Raw genomic sequence first — 21457 nt, 5'->3', positions numbered from 1 at the left:
CACATTGCCATTTGCGGGAGATTGTTGTGTGTAGGTTGGCTGCCACGTTTCCCCCATTACAACAGTGACTGCTCTTCAAAAAAATACTTGATCAGCTGTAAAGCACTTGGAGACACCCGGTGGCCATGAAAAGTGCTATATCAATGCAAGTCTTTCTTTTCTTTTTCATAATACCAGAGAACTGAGCATTTCTGACACATTAAAAAGCAGAATATTGAGTCCTAACATTGTGAGCAATACACACAACATCCAGGATGCTATGGGTTAAAAAGAATTGCACTTATGTCAGTTAGCTTCTGTTTTGGAATAATATTTAATTTTGTAATATTTGAAATATATACTGGACTGACCTTCAAGAATTAACACTAATCAAGCTAAATATTTAGAAATTAGACATAAAAAGAACTGGGGTGCAAGAGTTGAGTCTAAATAAAAATATTGACTCTTGTTTTACTTGTCTGAAGCTTTCTTTAGCAGCTTTTTCTTAATTAAGCCCCAGCACGTGCTACAAAAACAGAAAGTATACCTCAATCATTGTCTTACAATACAAAGCAGTAGTTCACAGGCCTACATATTTTCCAAATATTAAACAAAGTCCTACTTTCATCCTACGAATAGAACGCAACTATATTAAATGGGTTAACATACTAGATGGAATAGTTAAACTCACGTCTGCCTTAGGGTTTCACAAAAGTCTATTATTCACCTGGAAAGCTGATAAAACTACAATTATTTCCAGCATGTCCCCATTTATTTCAATAAGTATAAGTCAAGTCACCAGAAAGCAAGTCATCACTAGTAAGTCAGCATGATGAGCAGAAATGTCATACAACATCTTTAAAGGAGAACATGAGTGCAGAGATAAGAGTTCACAGATATATATTTCCTTTCCATAAGTCCCAGTGATGGGCTTTAAACAAGGTCCATTATTTTAACTTTACAGCTAATTTCAAAACCTCTTCTCAGAGTGCAGTATCATTCATTTTAGATGAATTTAATCCATTTCCATACTTACAAATACCGCCTACACAGAGCTTGGTGCCATTGTTTACAAACAACAATCAGGTATCATTATCCTAATTCTGAGTATATCCCTGCTTTATTTTACTGCCTTCTCCTTAAGTCTCAGCACAATGGTTCCTTTTAAAAAGAACAGTTAAACTCTTAACTCTGAGGTTTTTGATCTGGTTTCCTGTCCTAGTTGATGTATGTATTTGAGCATTTCATAGTGCATAGGCATCTTGGCTGGCTGGCCAAGGATAGACAAACATTACTTGTAGGCTATGTTTTGGATGATCTGATAGGAGTCATCGCCAACAATGGCCTGTGTGCCAAATCACAAGAAAGTTCCAAATTGTGATCAGTTATGTACTGTAATTAATTTTAAAAAGTGAATTTCCCAACACTTACTTGTGTCCATTCAAAGCAGCATGATGTAAGGCCGTGTAACCAGAAGTATCTGTACAGTTTACGTTGGGTCCCCGCCAAATGCTGAAAGGAAATACAAAAATAAAAGCTGAACTTTCTAATGAAAATAGGGTCAGAATCATTTAACAACTTCAAATCCATATATAATATAGTGCATACTACCTATTACCTCACAAGTTAGTCTTAAAGGACTTCAAAAGCAAACTGAAGTGCTATTAATTGCCTGCACTTGAAATTACATAAGGTTACCAGAAAGTGCAGCAATTATAAATTGCTAAAACAAGATCTAATTATCCTTAAATGAATTTTTTATGACAAAGGTAATTCAAGTAGCAGATCTTTTTCACATGTTTTGATCTGCATTCAGTACTTTGAATGTGGGTGGTATAACACATTACAACAGAATATAAAGGCAATCTAGGCTGTAATATTGGGGGTGTACAAATTGGCGCTTAGAGTGAACAAACTCACTAGATCATAGCGTGATCATATTCTGAGGACATTTCCCACAACAAACTCAAGAATTCAAATCAAATTTGGTTAGAGGTTTTACATTCTGCCAAATACCCTATTCCAGGGTGAAATATTTCTTGGAACTCATATCTCTTTTTCTCCTGCAATGTTCAAAAATGCAACATAGCATTTTATTTTTCCAACAGTACTATCAAAGCCCATGTGATCCTAATAATAAAAGGGTTAATTAGTAGCTATATTCATTCACATGACAGTACATGCCCTGATGGTGGGTATGATGACAATGACTTTCTTTCAGTAATATGTCATTATTTTTTCTATCATTTATTATTTCCCATGTAACTTCAATAGTGATTTTTACCATCTATAATTCTGTCTATACTGCCTGCACCACCCCAATAGTCTTTATCTCACTGCCAGGAAACAGTCACACTGGATAGTCATGTGATTATATTCCAATGATACTTCCTACAGTCACATGATCACTTCTGAATTATAATAATGTGGTTAGCAATCTTAGGCAAATTCTTATTACCCTCATATCCAAATGTTTGCAAATTGCAGTATTACAAGTTTTTTCTACTCATTTTGTCTAAGATTTGTTCAGCAGTTATCTGCAAAATATTTTCTAAAGATAAAATGTCTTTAATGTTTTAATAAACTGGCCCATGACAGGGTCAATATATAAGGATGAAATCTGATGGCTTATCCTAGAGGCTTAGTGGGTAAATGCACCAGCTAATAGGATATTGAGCCTAACTGACCAGAATCTTCCCAGGTTCAGTCCTCTGAGCTGGCTGACCTCCAGTGACAGCAGGGGTGCCACAATTGGCCACGAATCACTACCTGTTGATCTGTGCTGGAAAGATTGTGCCTGTGTGGGCATTATGTAAAGGGATGATCAGACTTGGTGATATTGTCTTTTATTGGGGATGAGCTTGCCAGCACTTGGTCTCCAGGCTCATCCATGAAGAACTGCTACAGGTGGAAAACTGGAGGTCAGCATGGACTCCAACATGAGGCAATGGAAGAAAATTATAGTGAGGGTGGGCTGGAGAAAGGGGGAAATGTTGCTTTTGATTTGCCAATGCCAATCATTTTCATGAAGTATTTATTACTTTAGTGTATGTAAATTTGGTGCAAATGACTGAGCATGAGAGTGTGAGAGATGGTTATAGAATTAGAAATTCAATTCCAGTTCTTTCCCATAATTGCCATAATAAACACCGGTAGTAAATGAAGCTCTATCTGGAACTGCCAACATACATGAATTTAGTACATAATGCCCCTCAGGTGAATTTCAAGGTGTCTGCTAGATGGATCATATGACAATAACCATTAAGTCAGCCTGCACATTTCCCCATTAAAATTAATATAACAAAACAAAAACATCCAGAAATAAAATGTTATTAATGGGCTCCATCATGACCAACCATGAAATATGATACACCGCTCTACTCCTGATGTTGATAATTCACAAGCAAGCATTAAATGAGTTAGGAGTCAAACTTGTGTATGAATTACATTTAGCAAGCGACCATCACAGTGGAAAACTTCTCTACCGCTACAAACAATGGCTAGTTTTGCGATGCAGCGGCACCTCATTTTCTTCCCCAGAGTTTACCTCTTTGTTTACCCGTGTGTCTGTACATGATTCATTGTAGTGAAAGAAAAATCACCTACAAGTTTCCCCAACATCACAACACTATATAATTAACTACACTTTCTAGACATTTAACAGCTGATGATCAGTAAGATTTTCTGGCAGATCCCAAATGCAAGATGGTTCTGTTCAAAAACAGAAAAATTTTAAAATGGTATCAGTTTTGATGGCAACATAAATCAGCAACAGCCTGGCAGTGCATTGCAATATAGGTAAATTTACAGTGCTTCTAAAACTTCCTCAAGAGTTGTCATTGATGACATTGAAAAACAGGTGCCAGACAATGTGTTATTCAAACACATGATGCAGGCTTCAGGTGCTATGTCTTAAACCATTTAAGCTTTGTTTGCATACGGATGAATTCTTGTGATAACTTCCCAGGTAACTGTCCTACAACTCTCAAATACAATACATGTTGTGACAGAGTGACGGAGATCCAGCCAGTGCAATGTATCTGGAAGTGAAGCATTTAAGAAAAATAGCTTTCATTCAATCCAGCACCAGTGTGCAAATCCATTCAATTTCATGTTGTTCATCAATCTATAAATGCTGCGTGCATGTTGTAGGGTTAGACTAAAAATACAAAGGATTCAATGATTCTGCAGATTAACCAGATCACCCCATTAGCTTTGTGAAGGATCATTACATGAAGCTTGTTTTTCACTTCAGACCAGCATAATGAACAGTGCAATATCCATTCTTTTCCATGCCCACAACTCCAATTCACAGCGTACTACATTAAGATTAGATGACGTTGCATACCAATATTACTATAGATAGTAACAAATTGAGAGCAGACAGCAAAGTATCCCTCATAATACATCACGACATATTAAAACACTAAAAGCAGAACTAACCTCAAACCTAATGGTACAGTATCTGATTTTAACTTAATTAAAATTCTAAGGAAATAACATATCTGATTGAATTTTTATTAAAATGCACAATATAGAATACTAAAGTGTGTTAATTGTGCTCCAGTGCACTCCACATTGAAAAGTCAGACACAGTAAATCACATTCCTTACATGCCAAGTTTCTGGTCTTGGCTGAGATGTTGCAGCGTAGGGGGATGGTGAGTGGGAAAAGGAGTCAAGACACCCAGGAGAGGTCAGACACTTTCCCATAAGGCAGCAAGCCATTCCCAGGTCACAGCATGATTGCTAGCAGGTTTCCTAATCATACCCTCGGCCAAGGATCCAGCAAGAGGAAGAAAACCATGTTTAAAATTATCCAAAAACGCCTGCTGACTGAAACACAGTTATGTGACCCTAGAGAAGATGCCTGTACATCTACTAAAAATCTAAATTACCTGAGACTTAGAGAAACTACATGGTCAATACCCATCTATATCGCCACAGACCTACAGAATTTTCTTCCCTCGGACCCTAGCTCCCTCCTCAATCCCAGCACGCTGGCTGCCATTTTGTTGCACTTTATAAGGGAAAGCTCAAAATTGAACATTTCAGTAACAGAACAGCTGAGAGCCAGGCAGAAAAATTCAGAGATCTACAGAATATAGAACAGAATTATGGGGCTGGATTTTCAAGTGGGATGGGGTATTGGCAGGGCTGCCCAGCAAATGCGGCAGATAGCCAATTATTCCTAGTCACAGCCCATTAAGACCTTTTAACTAAGATCAACAGAAGTCGAGTCGGCCTCCAGCTTTCTGGAAGAGGCAGACGCCAGTTTAACTGCCTGAAGGTGGTCTCCTGGCAGCAGACTGGGGGTCGGGGTGGTGGGGCAGGACTCCCATCAGGCTTAGAAGCCCACCCTGCTTACCTGCATAGAGCAGCAGCTCCAGGCTGCTCTGTAGAGGGGGCCCTCCCAATAGTGGTAGCCCGGCTGCAAAAGCCAATTTTTACTTTAAAAAGTAGGAGACAGGGTGCCTCCACGTTGAAGTACCCTCTCCCTTACTTAGCTGCCAGGGCATCCTGCTGCTACTTTCAAGCTGGAAGGCCAGAGCTTCAAGAAACCGCCCACCATCCTTAATTGGATGGGGAGTCCGTCCTCTGGCCATTAATTAGTGACTCTGGAGAAAATCACAATGAGTGACTTTTTCCCAACCAGAACGGGCCTCTGACCCAAAATTGAGCTTGACAGCAGTATTCAGAAGCCTGCAAAGAAAATCCTGCCAAGGTAGTGAGATGTAGACAAAGAACAGATACAGACACCACATGAAAAATATAAGCCATGCACCAGGAAAATTTTGAGTGGAAGATTTTGAGAAAAGACCACTGACACAATTAGTGTAGAAAAAACCACAAAGGCCTTTTTAAAAAAAAACTTTTCCTTGAGCAATGTCATTGGGGCAGTGGGGTGGGGTGGGGGGGTGCGGGGGAGGTGGAGGAGTGTTGTTTATAAGATTTTAAAAATACTAAGAAAACTTGCCAGAGCCATAGAGGAACCAGTCTTTTTTAAATCTAGATTACATTAAGAAAGCACTTGAAGAAGGAATACCTTATAAAAGGTATGGTAGCAACTTGGTTTTCTGAAGTACTATCATTGCTATTAATTTAATAGTACACATTACTGGATTCCCTGCAGTGAGCAGATCATATAATGTGTTGATGCTGTATCACGCAAAACATTTATAATTTTATAGCAGATTAAAAGAATGTAACATACAAAATAATGTTTGTGCAAGGTCAGCTCAAGGCAACCAATGGCCCTAATTGAAGAGCTCCTTGGGGAACTTGGAAAGTTTTATTTCTAAACATGCTATCGCTGCAACTTGATAATACGTTGTTGAGAGTACAACATCAGCCACCCTAAGCTCAACAATGTTATGGACTCTTGCATTCTGAGAAGGTATTGAGAGCCAGATTTTCACGGAGTCGGTAAGACTCCAATGACTTTTAAAGATGGTGAGTGGGACCAGAATGTCGAAACCCAGCTCTCATTTGGTACAGATCCAATTTTTTCTGACAGGTGGAAGGGGACAAGACATGATTCACACAGGAGGATACCAAAACTCAGCAGCACCATTTGAAGTTAGTGCGGAGTTCAAACAGGCCCCATTTTGGCTGTTCCAAGGACCTTTAAACCAGCAGTGCAGGAGTCATGAATCGGTGAAGTAGACATAAATGCTCTTGAAGGGTGGATAGGGTCTGTTTGAACGTCATGATCTGATGTGTTTTTAAATCACCTGCTCTTTCAACATGAAAAGGAACAAGCTGAAGTTGTCAGTCTCCTGGACTGCTGTGATTGACAGGCCATCCAGTGTAGGGAGAAAAAAAAATTACAGACGATGCGTGCAGGTTCAATAGAGCTCTTTTTTGACATTTCCCAAAAGCTATTGTCATTATCAATGCTTGGCTGGGTTTCAAAAGCTACAATTATCTCGGGGGGTCGAAGTTCACAGTTTGATTGACAGCTTTAAAAGGCTATTAAATGATTGGTTGTCTTTGATGTGGGGTCTGAATAGAAGTTTGTTTGTTTGACAAAGAGATTGACCATTTGAGGAGAATTAAAAGCTTTGAATGGGTCTCATGAATGGGAGATTTTTTTTAACTATCAAGTGTATGTGTGAGAATTGTATTAGATTGTTAGAAGTTGTTTTGTATTCTCCACATGATTCTTGAGGTCTGTCCATGGTGGATACTGGGTGAGTGGCTATGGAGGTGGTATAAGGGAGGGATGAATAATGGATGGGGGGGCACAAGCTGGCATGGAGGGCCATGGGGCATGGGTGTGTGGTGATGGGGTGAGAGAAGGAAGGGTTGGAGGGCCCAACAGCTTCTAAAACAACTGGGATGAAATCCCGGAGAACCAAGGGAGGTTTTCTAACCAGCCCACCTCGGCACTTGGCCAGTCACATGGCCACCTACAATCTATTTCCAGGGTCGGTGGGCCCGACTCTATCCTGTCCCCACCGTGAAAATTGGGTCTAACAGGGCCCTTGAAACAGAGAGGGTCTTCTGAGTTTGCAAAAATTGGGTCTAACAGGGTCCTTTAAACCGAGAGGGTCTGCCGAGTAGGGAAATTTCTCGACTCAGGCTACCCATCTCGGTAACAGAAATTCGGCCCTTAGGATTTAAAGGAAACTGATGTCAAGAAATGAAATATTGTTTTACATTACTTTTGAATTCTATCAAAGGAACAATTCTGTGAACAGTTTGGTCTTTGTTTGAATCAGATTCTCGCCGAAAACTAATAACATGTAGGTACAATTACCATGTATTTCTGGAATCTGATTTTCAGAAGCTGTGCAACACAAGCACTAATTACACTTGCACTTTCTCCATAAATTCACAGCTTTTCCCTACTTCAGCTATTCTGGAAATTTTAAGCTTATCATGGTTAATAGTGCAAATCTACAATGTTCCCATGGCCTGAACTAGTGAGCAACATCAAAAAATGGTTTTAATCAATGAATGAGAGTCACATTGGTTTTAGCAAGTTACTTAGGAGCAGCAAGTGGAGTTACAATTTGTTTTATTTCATGAAAATCCTTTCCTTAGTTGTTTACTTAAGCCATGTCATCACATGTTATTCTAAAAAGGAAAAGGTTTTTCTCTAATCCTGCTGTTAAAAAAAAATCATTAGAGGGGCAGATGAACTGTTTAAGCAGTTTGAATTGTTCCTTCTGTCTATTGTACACCCAAAATGTCTTTCCTTGATTCGATCCCCAGTTATATCAGAATGTTTGAGAAGAAAATTCTGCATAGCACTAGCATAGATATATGGACTTAGGAAATGTTATTCCATCTCCAAATGTAAAAACTAATGCAAATGATATGCAGACCTACAGCAACAACAGAAAGCTAGATAAATTTTGCATTTATATTTGGCGGGACCAGGGAGGAGAGAGAGATTTGTTTCAATTATCCATCAGCTATATTGACTTGAAAATAAAATTCAGGGTATCTCCAGCATAACATTTTTAATAAAAAATATTAAATGAGCACAGGAAAGCAGGAAATGTAAAATGTCTTCCAACCCAATAATTTTGTTTCTTCCACAGTTCATGCATGAGATCCTTTGCAAGTTTTTCGCTGCTACGTAGGTAATCAAGCAAAACTCCACATATCCATCTAACCTTGTAACCCACTGTCTTTGGCCAGCTGTTTTCTATACTATGATATATCCGGATGGCAATAGGTCAGGAATACACCACATTTATTGAATGCAACCAACTCTATTCATATTTATCCTAACAACTTTCAATTCTGCCTCTATCCAGTTAATTTAAAAGCGCTAATCAGAACAGCATTAACTGGCTTTGCCTTGGTCTGTTCCGCACATCTAATAATTTAGGAAAAATTATTTATTTTAATCGCTATTCTCACTTGAGGCTAATTAATTTAGTATTTGTGCCCTCAAGTACTGCTCGTGCTGGCAAGTTAATTAGTTGACTTACATCTACATTATCTATGCCTCTTGGCATTTTAAAGACCATGATGACAACCTTTCTCAAGCTTAATTTCATGAATGAAAAGTAGTGCAGCTGTATAAATTTCTTGTCCTAATTTGCAGCCTCAGTCCTTGAATCATTTGTGTCATTTGACATTGAAACATCTGCAAAACTTCAATCGTTTTGGAGATGGAATGCTCAAATTCAAATATGGCTTGACAAGTTAACAACACAAAGTTAGGATAACATACAACCAACTGCCTTCACATGCCTTCACAAAGTATCAGCAAAAGTGACCAACTGGTAAACGACTCCGTTAAAATTAGGGATAGCAATAAACAGCAGCCACATCCCAAGAATGAAATTTTGAAAGTGTTCCAGCACATGATTATTCTTGGTGAGAGAGTACAGCTGTTGAGCTCCTGAAGTTAGCTTTCTTGCAGTCAATACATTCACTTATTACCCAGCAGATAATGATGCAAATTCCCATCAACTGCATCTCAAGTTGTCCTGACAGTAAGTTAATATATTCAATCAGAAGCTATTTCAAACTAGGCAAATCTGCTTCCTCAACAAGTGAGCTATGTGAAGTATGCTAACATATGTGATACATTGTGCTGCTGCAAAATGGAGACAAAATTACACTCTTTTACAACCATGTACAGGTATAATGGTTAACATTGGTAAACCAATTCATGAAATTAATTAGTTCCGAAGAGGAGAACAGGCTATTTTAGATCTAGTATTGTGCAATGAGAAAAGGTTAATTAATAATCTCGCTGTAAAGGAGCTTTTAAAGAAGAGTGACCATAATATGATAGAATTTTACATGGTTTGAAAATGATGTATTTCAATTGGAAACTAGGGTCTTAAATCGAAACAAAGGAAACTATGAAGGTATGAGGAGGAAGTTGGATGAGGTAGATTGGGAAACTACATTAAAAAGTATGATGGTAGACAAGCAATGGCTAGCATTTAAATAAGTAATACATGGTTTGCAACAAATTTACATTCCTTTAAGGCACATAAAGCCAGCAAGAAAAGTGATCAAACCATGGCTAGCAAGGAGATAAAAACAAAATACTGTGGATGCTGGAAATCTGAAATAAAAACATAATGCTGGAAAAACTCAGCAGGTCTGACAGCATCTGCGGAGAGAAAAATAGAGTTAACATTATGAGTCTGTATGATCCTTCTTCAGAGCTCTGAAAGGTTATACAGACTCAAAACATTAACTCTGTTTCTCCACAGATGCTGTCAGACCTGCTGAGAATTTCCAGGATTTTCTGCTTTTATTATGGCTAACAATGGCCCAAGCACTGATCCTTGTAGTATCCCACTAGTCAGAGCCTGCCAATCTGAGTGTGATCCATTTATCCGTAATCTCTGTTTTCTGTCTGTTAACTAATCCTCAATCCATGCCAGTATATTACTCCCGAACCCGCATGCTCTAATTTTGCTTACTGACCTCTTGTGTGGAACCTTATTGGAAGCTTCCTGAAAATCCAAATACACCACATCCACTGGTCCTCCCTTATTTATCCTGCTAGTAACATCCTCAAAAACTCCAACAGGTTCGTTAAACATTTCCCTTTCATAAATCCATGTTGACGCCGCTCAATCCTACCTTTATTTTGTTAGTGCCCAGTTATCATCAGAGAAGCTAAAGTTTCTATTTGATCAAAGGTAGAGGCATGTGAAATTGTGAAAAAAAAGCTTGACGATTGGGAACATTTTAAAATTCAGCAAAGGAGAGCCAAGAAAGAGAATATAGAATATGAAAGTAAGCTAGCAAGGAACATAAAAGCGGACTGTAAAAGCTTGCATAGGTATGTAGAAAGTAAAACGTTAGTAAAGAGGATGGAGAATTTATAAAGGGCAATAAGGAAATGGCAAAGAAACTAAACAAATATTTTGTGCCTATCTTCACAGAGGAAGATGCAAAAATTCTCCCTGAAATATTGGGAAGCCAAGGGGCTAGTGAGATTGAGGACCTGAAAGAAATTAGTACGAGTGGAAAATTAATGCTGGAGAAATTAATGGGGCTGAAAGTTGATAAATCCCCTGCACCTGATGATCTACATCCCAGAGTGCTAAAAGAGGTGGCTGTAGCGAAAGTGGATACATTGGTGATCATCTTCCAAAATTCTATACGTTTTACAAAGGTGCCTGCGAATTAGAAGGTAGCAAATGTAACCCCACTATTTAAGAAAGGAGAGAGAAAACAGACAACTACAGACCTGTTAGTCTGACATCAGTAGCAGGGAAATGCTAAAATCTATTATAAAGGATGTGATAACTGGGCACTCAGAAAATAATGGTAGGATTGGGCAGAGTCAATATGCATTTATGAAAGGGAAATCATGTTTGATAAACCTGTTGGAGTTTTTGAGGATGTTACTAGTAGAATAGATAAGGGAGAACCAGTGGATGTAGCATATTTGAATTTTCAGAAGGCTTCCAATAAGGTCCCACACAAAAGGTTAGTAAGCAAAATTAGAGCACATGGGATCGGGGGTAATATACCGGCATGGACTGAGGATTGGTTAACAGACAGAAAACAGTGATCAGGGATAAATGGATCACTCTCAGATTGGCATATATGACTAGTGGGGTACTGCAAGGATCAGTGCTTGGGTCCCAGCTGTTCACAATCGATATCAATGATTTGGATGTGGGGACCAAATGTAATATTTCCAAGTATACTGATGAGACAAAACTTGGTGAGAACGAGAGCTGTGAGGAGGATGCAAAGAGGTTTCAAGGAGATTTAGACAGACTATGCAAGTGGGCAAGAATATGGCAGATGGAATATAATGTGCATAATGTCAAGTTATCACTTTGGTAGGAAAAACAGAAATGCAGAGCATTTCTTAAATGGTGAGAGGTTGGGAAGTTTTGTTGTCCAAAGGGACCTGGGTATCTTTGTTCATTAGTCAGTCATTGAAAGCTAGCATGCAAGTGTAGCAAGCAGTTAGAAAAGCAAATAGTCTTCATCGCAAAAGGATTTGAGTACTGGGATAAAGCTGTCTTACTGCAATTGTATAGAGCCTTGGTAAGGCCATACCTGGAGTAATGCATACAGTTTTAAGTCTCCTTACCTAATGAAGGATATACTTGCCATAGAGGGAGTGCAGGTTCACCAGACTGATTCCTGAGATGGCAGGATTATCCCACCAGGAGAGATTGGGGAGATTGGGCCTGTATTTTCTAGATTTTAGAAAAATGAGAGGTGACCTCATTGAAGTACAAAATTCTTACAGGGCTCAACAAAGTGGATGCAGGAAGGATGTTTCCCCTGGCTGGGGGTGCGTGGGTATCTAGAACCATGGGACACAGTTTCAGAATAAGAAGTAGGCCATTTTGGATCAAGATGAAGATGAATTTTTTCACTCAGGGTGGTACATATTTGGGGTTCTCTACCCCAGAGGGCTGTGGAGGCTCAGTCATTGAGTATGTTCAAAGCAGAGGTCAATAGATTTTAGATACCAATGACAACAAGGAATATGGGGATAGTGCTAGGGCAAAAGATCAGCTATGATCTATTTGAATGGCAGGGCAGGTTAGATGGGCCGAATGGCCTACTCTTGCTCCTATGTTCCTATGCTCGTAACAAAAATCTATCAATTGCAATTCTTTAATTTTTAATTGACTTAGCCTCAACAGCTTTTTGTGGGGGTGTGGGGGGGCGGTACCCTTTAAATTTACATAGCACATTAGAACATCTCAAATTGCTTTACAACTTAGGGCCAGATTTTTGGTATCGAGGCAGGTAGCTCAAGTCGGGAAATTTCCCAACTCAGCAGACCTGCCTCGGTTTAAAGAGCCCCATTAGATCCCATTTTCATTCCGCGGGGGTAATGGTGGGATAGTGTCACCCTGGAAGCAAATCAAGGGCAGCGGGTGCCCAGGGGAACTCATTAGCATGCCTGTCTCAGTTCTCTGGAAATTCATCCTAGTTGTTTTAGAAACTGTTAGGCCCTCATCCCTCACACCCACCCCATTCCCCATCATGGCCCCTCTGACCCTTCCAACTCAGGCTCCCCACTCAACACCCATGCCCCTTATACCCACCATGACCCATCATATCCCTATGCCACCTCCATAGTCACTCACCCAGTATCCACCATGGACAAACCTCAGGAGCCAGGTGGAGAAGAAAAAAAAAACCCAACTTCGAACAATCTAATACAGCTCTCACTCGTAAACATTTGACAGTAATGTGGTTGATTCTTAAATGGCCTAGCAATCTACTCAGTTACATCAAAAGTGCTACAAAGTCTACAGAAATGAATGAAACCAGACGGATTACCCAGCATTGGGCTAGACACAGGATACGACAACGGCAAACCCAGCCCTGCCATCTCTGCAAAGTTCGACACACTAACATCTGGGGCTTTTGCCAAAATTGGGAGAGCTGTCCCACAGATTAGTCAAGCAACAGCCTGGCACAATCATACTCAAGGGATCATACGTTACAGACTCTCTCTGACAGCTTCAGCCTATTTTTCATGTTTAACGAGAGGGGGATTTACAAAACTTCAGATCATGATACTTAAACTGACTTTATCCATCCATCAAGAGTGTTTATGTCTACTCCATCAATTTGTGACTCCCACATTGTGGGAAATGAACTTTGGAACAGCCAAAACAGAGTCTGTTTGAACTATGCACTAATTTCAATTGGCTCTGCTGAGACCGTGTTTCCCTCCTGTGTGAATTATGCCCCACCCCTTCCCTCCACTGGCAAAAATTGGATCTGTTGAAAAGAGGGTGGGACTTCCACATTCAGGTCCCTCCCACCATTTTTAAAGTCCACAGAGTCCTCCCTGCTCCGCGAAAATCCAGCCTTCAGTTATTTCTGAAGTGCAGTGTTTGTTATCAAGGTCAACATGGAAGCCATTCTACACTTAACATCCCACTGTCAGCAAGTGGAATGTTTATGGGCCTCAATAGTGCACGTCAGCGGGCCAATGATTTACAATTAAGTCAGATGTAGAGAAGGTGACCATCATATGTTACTTGTAGTTTTACAGCACAAATAGTTAGCCAAGTTACCCATCATACCATTCCTAGTTCCTCAATTAAAAGATATATTTTTCTCACTTTTGTCCATAACGTCGTTATTTTCTTCTACTTGCCAATCTTCCAATTCTGTTTCATGTGTCATTTAGATCCTCAGCATGATCATTCTTTTGGGAATATATCAGGAATGTCTAGCCACGTAAGGTGCTGTTTTGTCTTCTGGGTCCCAGCACCATTAATATATTCATGTAAAGGGTAATTTGATGTCAGTCAGAAATGTGCCAGTCAGAAATGGTAAATCATTTCCTGCAAGCTGAAACTGTACCATATTCGCTTTGTTAATTCTGATAAATGTATTCATGAAACTCAATGCAAATGGAACCCGTTGCTTACAGGCTGTGCACACCAAATTGAGAGGCTAAAGCGCACCACTTATTCATGAAAATCTACACACTTCATTCCACCTGATCCTTTTTTTGAATAGATGAAATTAATTTAAATTGATTGACAAAATTAAGGCTTTGTCCCAGATTTTAAAAAGAATCTGACATATGTCTAAGTTAATTGACCCCAAATTCCCCAACCAGCAACTTTTAGTTGATCAGATGGAATGTTGTTAGTCATGCTTATAAATAACTTATCTCCTTCATAAACATGTCAAATTCAGTAAACTGATGTTAATGCAAGAAACGGTCTCAACTCCCCTCCTGCCTCTTACGGATAACTTGGGGTATCAATTATTGACTATTAGGACATCATTCCCTAATTCTTAATTCCCTAACCCAAGTTATTGCCTGGCTCAACAACAGTAATCCATCTACATGGCTTATTTCTAACGCACAGACTGACATTAAGACAGACAGTACTGTGCACTCTTCTCATTTAACCTTTCAGCAGTGGTCATGCTATTTAACAAAATGCCTTCCTTGTTACATTTCAAGAGTTTGTACCTCGTGGGGATATCTCTGCAATCAGTTTGATTGGAAACGAGCAAAACCACATATTCAGCAACAGACACTGATTCATTTTATAAGCTCACGGCCTGACACACAGAACAATCTTTCTTCTGATATCCACGTGAATACACATATGATAATAGCTTGTCATTCTTCGCTGCACCCGTCCCTCTATAGTAATGAAGACATGCTGTGCACCATGAATCACAGACAGGTTGCCGTGCTGTATTACACCCCCATTCCATTGTTAAGTGGAAAGAGACCCAGTTATTCTATGTCAATCATCTCTTGCAGAAAAAGAGCTGGATAAACTTCTCATTAGAAACAGATTATTTGGACAACTATAAATGGTGATGATCAAATGAAGCATAATGGTTTCATGTACTGCAGATGTTATCTGTGGAGGGCAGATTTGCTAATGCTGCAGATGGACAGTCTCAACCTCAGCTCAATCACTCCTGGCAATAAGGGAATACTTACACTGAACTTGACTGCAGCAGCTTAAACTGGTAGAGTGGTTAAACTGTTAAGGGAGATTGAGAAGAGGGATTATTACATCATCTGCAGATGCAGAAACCCTCAAGTGTTAAATGGCTTAGATCAAACTATTCCGTTTTACATTGCTATGTTAAGGAGCATTAATCTACAAAATACAAACCTGAATCTATGTTTATAAAGATTCTACAAGTTGAATAAATATGAGGTGTCTCATCTTACCATGTATTCTGGAAAAGTCATTGACTGAAAACGTTGGGTTGAATTTTACTACCCCCACCCCCTCCCCCCACCCCACAGGGTTTTTGGTTGGGAGGGGGGCATTTAAAATATGATGGGTGGCTAGCCCACCGCCTTCCCGCCCACCCCCGACCCATTCCCCATAGTGCCGTGGGTGGGTAAGGTGTCCACAAGCTCACCCTTAGACCTACTGAGGCACTTAACTGCCCAATTACGTGGTAATTAAGGGCCTAATTTCAGCTACGCCACCATAATATGGTTAGCAATGAAAGACAGATGTTAAAAGACTCTGGTAAAAAAAAAAGCAGAATGCAAGGGGAATATCTCCTTTTGGGGGCGGGGGGGAGGGGGTGGTGTCCCTGGGTGCATCAGGAGCAGCTCCCCCTCTTTGTTTCTCCCCACTCTGCACCAAACTGCAAAACCCAACCCCCCACCCCCTCCCAAGGGTATCTGATTCCCTCCCCGCCCAAAAGTCCCAGACTTACCAGAGTCTGGTATCTGTGCTGTCTTCTTCAGGAACTGCATGCAGTCCCAGCGGTGCCCACTACTAAGTTCTGACATTGCTGGGACTCAAGGATCTCTCCAGATGAGACTTCCTTCCACTGAGGGACAGATGTCCCAAGCTGAACTTGTTAAGGCCTTATTGCATTATGGATGTGGGACAGCCTTTTCTTTTTAATTTGACTAGTTTGGGCCAACTTTTCTAATGGGTGTGGAGGGTGGAGGGGGGAGGGGGTGGAGAGTGATATGTTCCCCCTGCACCCCCCATTAAGTTCACCCTGTTAAAGCTTTATTTCTCCACAGATGCTGCCTGATCTGCTGGGCATTTTTTCTTGAATCCACTATCTCATACCCCAAAAGGTGACATTGCTACTGAGTTAAGCTGACAATTAGAATAGCAAGATAACAATGAATAACCTGAAGCTGCCTTCTTGGTTCTTTACCTTGTATTTGGTAGGTAAGATACCAAATACCAATGGTTAAGAATGTATTCTTGAATTTTTTTAAAGTGGCGTACAAGTAACATTTTGTTGAAGGCTAGTAAAATATTATCAACACACTTCTATATGCTGGTTTCACTACCACATTACAAGAAAGTTACAGCATTACAAAAACAATGTTTTTGCAAGGTTTATGGGATGTCTGTAGGTTTATTGCTAGAGTACCTCATAAATTTTGTGACTGTCGTCAGAATGAACAAAAATTGGCTGTAAACAGAATGCACATTCCACATGGGGGAAATAGCCTCATCCCTCAATGATGTCCATCTAGTAAACATGATATCTGATATTTCAAAAGGCTGTCTCAAGTGAAGATCATATATATGCCAAACCAATATAGCCTCTCCATCTACTTTTTCAGCTGTTGTTTTAATGGAAACTAAGATAGAAAGTGGTAGTAATCAGCATATTTTTTCAGACAGATTGAATAATTTATGAATCCCTTTTCAAGACATTCACAAGTAAGCATGCATATATATATTGATGAGAACCTTCTCATTTACAACTGAATTGCAGGATACAATATTTTTGTGAAAAACACAAAGATACCAATATTTCTTTTAATTGTATCTATTTTATCACAAATGGAGTGCTGCCAAATTTTCGCTGAACAAAATGCTGTGGTTGGTCATGCTTATTTTAATATTTTTTGTAACTTTAATAACAAGTAATTTATTTTTGTTTGACTGATTAAAAGCATTGCCAATGTTATAAAACTAAAATAATCCAGAATATATGGGGAACTCGGCTTTATAAAATGAAGTCTAACATACACTTAAATTTGAAGTAATAACTATAGAAGTTTATGCAGTGCATATTATTTTCTTCTGTCAGCTTTCTGATTCTATTAAAATAAAATGGAATGAAAATGTATTTACAAAACAGTAAGCAGTGTTTTTATTCATTCATGGGATATGGGCGTATTGCTCATCCCTAATTATCCTTAATCGAGTTGCTTGCTGGGTCATTTCAGAGTGCAGTAAAAAGTCAACCACATTGCTGTTGCTCTGGAGTCATGTACAAATCAGGCCTGGTAATGACATTAATGAACCAGATGGGGTTTTCTTTTACAACAATTCTGTAGTTACTTGGTTACCATGACAGATACTAGCTTTTTATTCCAGACTTACTTAATTAACTGAATTGAAATTACCCATTTGCTATGGTGGGATTTGAACTTGTGTCTCGGGGTCACTACCAGACCTTTGGATTACTATCTATAACATAGCCACTCTGCTACCATTCCCTTATTGTAAAAGCAAGATTGAAAGTAAAATTTTTTGAGCGTCTTGGATAATGGAAGATAACATCTCGCTGCTTCTTGAATTTAAATATTTTAGGAAAACCTTTCCAGTTAGCAATCATGCATGTTAGGAATTTCATCGTGTGGTACAGTGCGCTGATTGAGTAACAAGATGTACACATAATGGTAGGACATGAGTTCATAATCATGGATTCCTTCAAACAAGTTTCCAGTTTCAACTAGAACGAAGTGCTAACTTGAAGGTCAGAACTTTTTTCTTTAGGACAACAGGAAGATGAGCAACCAGCTTGCGTGGGTCTGTTCTCACACATCTAGTGTCTGGTACTGGACAGCATTAGTACAGCCCGGAAACAAGCCTCAAAGCAGACTGTCTGCCTGCTCAAGTGATGAAAGATGAATGACTCCTGAGGTGAGAACCTAGAAATGAAAAAATGTGCGTCTTTCCCATACGGAATCCAAACACACTCTGAAGTTGTGCTAAATATAAAAACTGATTTACTGCCATTGTTCACAGCTGAGTGTTTTTTCAGCAGTATTGTTATCTCATTACACCTCACCCAGACATGACGATATACAAACATGAACCTCGAGGGAAGGGAAGGATAGTAGGGTTCTGGCTACAATTTTCTAAAATTCTGTGGAGAACAAAATTGTGCCAGACTACAGGAGGGTGACAGATTTGACAGCTCTCATTAAGGAAAAGGAGACAGGGATAAGATAGGAAATGATAGGCCAGTTATCCTTACATAGAATTTCATAGAAGTTACAGCACAGAAACAAGCCATCTGGTCTAGGCTCCACACAAGCCTCTTTCCATTTTACTTAATTTCATCCTATCAACATATGCATCTGTTCCCTTCTCCCTAGCGTTTATTTAGCTTGACTCTAATTGCATCAATAAAATCGCCTCAACCACTCCATGTGGTAGCAAGTTCCACATTCTTAAGAAGATTTTCCTGAATTTCTTATTGGATTTAGTAATGACTATCTTATATTTATGGACCCTAGCACACAAGTGGAAGCATATTCTCTAAGTCTACCATATCAAATTTTTCCATAATTTTAAAAACCTCCATTAGGTCAAATCTCAAGTCTTCTCTTTGAAAATAAGAGCCCCAGGCTGTTCTGTTGTGTTGGTAACCTACTAGACTGCATACAATAGGGTAAAATTACCAAGCACTTGGACAAAATATGTGGTAACGTGGGCCAATCAGCAGAGATTTCTGAAATGCAGGTCGCGATTATCACACTTATAGAATTGTTTGAACAATTAAGCAAGCAAGCTAAATTGGTTGGGGACTATGGAGTAGATGTAGTTCATATGGATTTCCAAACAAACATTTGATAAGGTGCCACATTAGAGTCCTATAGCAAAATGTGGTAATTGGATGTTTAGTCACTCCCTTCTGCCAATCATGGGTCGTGTGATGTACTGAGGGGGTTCCGACCAGTGAGCTCTTAGTGCCGGCAATCCGCGGGCGGGGCTTTTTCCAGTGAGAGATCTGGTCAAGCATGCAAGCACTGAAAATGTCTCTGTAATAAAGTTTAACCTTTTCTTGACTAAACCAGTCTGCTCCATAGAGCCATCACACAAAGATAACAGCACCATATAATTAAGGGGACTGAGACCCTATGGCACAATTATGGAGCAGAAAGCAATGGTGCACTGAAAGGTGTGGTGAGCTGTGTTCCACAGGTGTCATGCTTATTGCCAAAAATATAAATGATCTAGATGATCTAGACACAGTAATTGAGGAACTAAATTGAAAATCCCAGGCATCATCAAATTTGGGAGTATGACCAATTATGACAAACACAGTGAAAGGCTGCAGAAAGACATGTACAGGTGAGCAGGATACTTAGAGGAATGAGAAGTGATTCTATTTTACTTAAGAAAAGGGAAAAAGAATACACATTAAATGATAAGATTTTTAAAAAGCAGAGGGTCTTTGCTGTGCAGTTACACAGGCCAGTCAAGGTGGTAGCTCAAGTAAATAAGGCAGAAACAGCAAATATTTTTATCTGGAGACAGAATACAAAAGCAAAGAACTAACGTTTAATTTCAGCACCAAAATTTAAGTAGCGTGTACGACTCTCCGCACCTCAATATAGAAACAAGATGAAAAAATACAGAAGGTGCAGCATAAATTCACTTAAATGTTGCAAGAGATGGGTTGTGAAGAGAGATGCGAGGAATTAGAGATTTTCCTGCTAGCAGGCTTAGGGATTTGATACCTTAAAAAGTGATGAGTTGTTTCAATTGTTCGACAAGGTGGGAACAACAAATTTAAATTAATCATCAAGATTAAAACTTTTTTGTACTTCAAATAGAAAGTGGATTTCTCTGCTACAAAGTAAATTCTTTTGATTTTCTTAATTGTTTGAATAGATTATTAAAGGGTCAGAAAAATGAACAACATGAAATCACAAGCTCAAAACACCATATTAACAAAGAGCATTTACTGTTTCCACATTCCATCACAAGCAACTACTCAACTGGAATATCAAAAGTAAAGACCACAATTTTGCATGGTCACGATCAATAATTTTCCAAATTAAGAGCAAGGTTTAGAAAGATGTATACTAAGTCCTTTCACACCCATCTTGTTGCACAGCAGTTGTGTCCCAGGTTCAATGCTCAGTCCTCTTCTCGGTTAGCTAATCGCAGTAATGCTGAAAGTAAGGGCGGTCTGATCTGGGGCACTGAGGTTCATTGTGGCAGATGAAAGACAAATAGCGAGGGTTCTCACTTGTGATCATCAGCCAGCAATCACTGCTGGAAGTGCACCTGAATTGATACCAGATGTGAAGCAGATAAGACACAGCTCTAGGGTGTACTTTACATGGCTGACTATCACTGTTTCAGTTTGCCACCAAACAATAATGACTTGGAAGACTATGGTGGCAATATGATCATTTTTTAACAAAAAGATAGCACTGATTGAATCATTTACAACTTAAAGATTTTGCTTTCCTAAAATCTGGAAGTTCAGTGCACCATTCAGGAATCAATGAGGTGGCATTTATCATGGAAAACAAGACCTTGCTCCTTACTCCATTGCAGTCAAAGTTATGCAGTGCTCTTGTGACCTATTACACTTTGACAAATGACAACAATGCTCATTAAACTCCAATGTTCTGTATCTGAAGGAAATATCTAACCAACTTTTATCAAAGCTGCTATCAACAGTCATTAATACTATAGTAATGAAGTTTTCTGCAATACAAATTGGTAAAATGCCAGTGTGGAGATATATAGGTTTTTAGGCAGTTCAAATTAGGATTACATAACAAGGTAATTCCCATAAGTGATATTCTTCTGCACTGCTATTGGTGGCTAGGCTAACAGATACCTATAGGAACTGAAACACTTCTCACTAAAAGCTCCAGCTGTCTTGCTGATTAATGAGATTTCAACCACTATTATTGTTATTGCCAGATGTACGCAAGGCCTTTTCCAGAGCCACTCTCATGTCGCGATTCAATGTATTGCCAACATTGCTCTTTTTATTGTGTTGATGATACTGAAGTGATTGCTTGTGAAAAATACTCCACT

At 39.3% G+C, this 21457-nt stretch overlaps 1 protein-coding gene across 1 annotated transcript in view; it reads right to left on the bottom strand.

Annotated features, from left to right (window-relative positions):
* Positions 1-21457, bottom strand: part of anks1b (ankyrin repeat and sterile alpha motif domain containing 1B) — an 809329-nt gene that overhangs the window by 569249 nt on the left and 218623 nt on the right. Inside the window, exon 3 of the mRNA XM_078553447.1 lies at positions 1411-1491. Within this exon, the coding sequence (XP_078409573.1) occupies positions 1411-1491 (81 nt within the window). The remainder of the gene's footprint in view (positions 1-1410; positions 1492-21457) is intronic.

Source organism: Cetorhinus maximus, chromosome 12 (assembly GCF_964194155.1).
Source record: "Cetorhinus maximus chromosome 12, sCetMax3.hap1.1, whole genome shotgun sequence".
NCBI classification, from domain to species: Eukaryota; Metazoa; Chordata; class Chondrichthyes; order Lamniformes; family Cetorhinidae; genus Cetorhinus; species Cetorhinus maximus.
The sequence above is the reverse complement of the archived record's forward strand: the minus strand, read 5'-3'. Positions and strand labels throughout refer to the sequence as shown.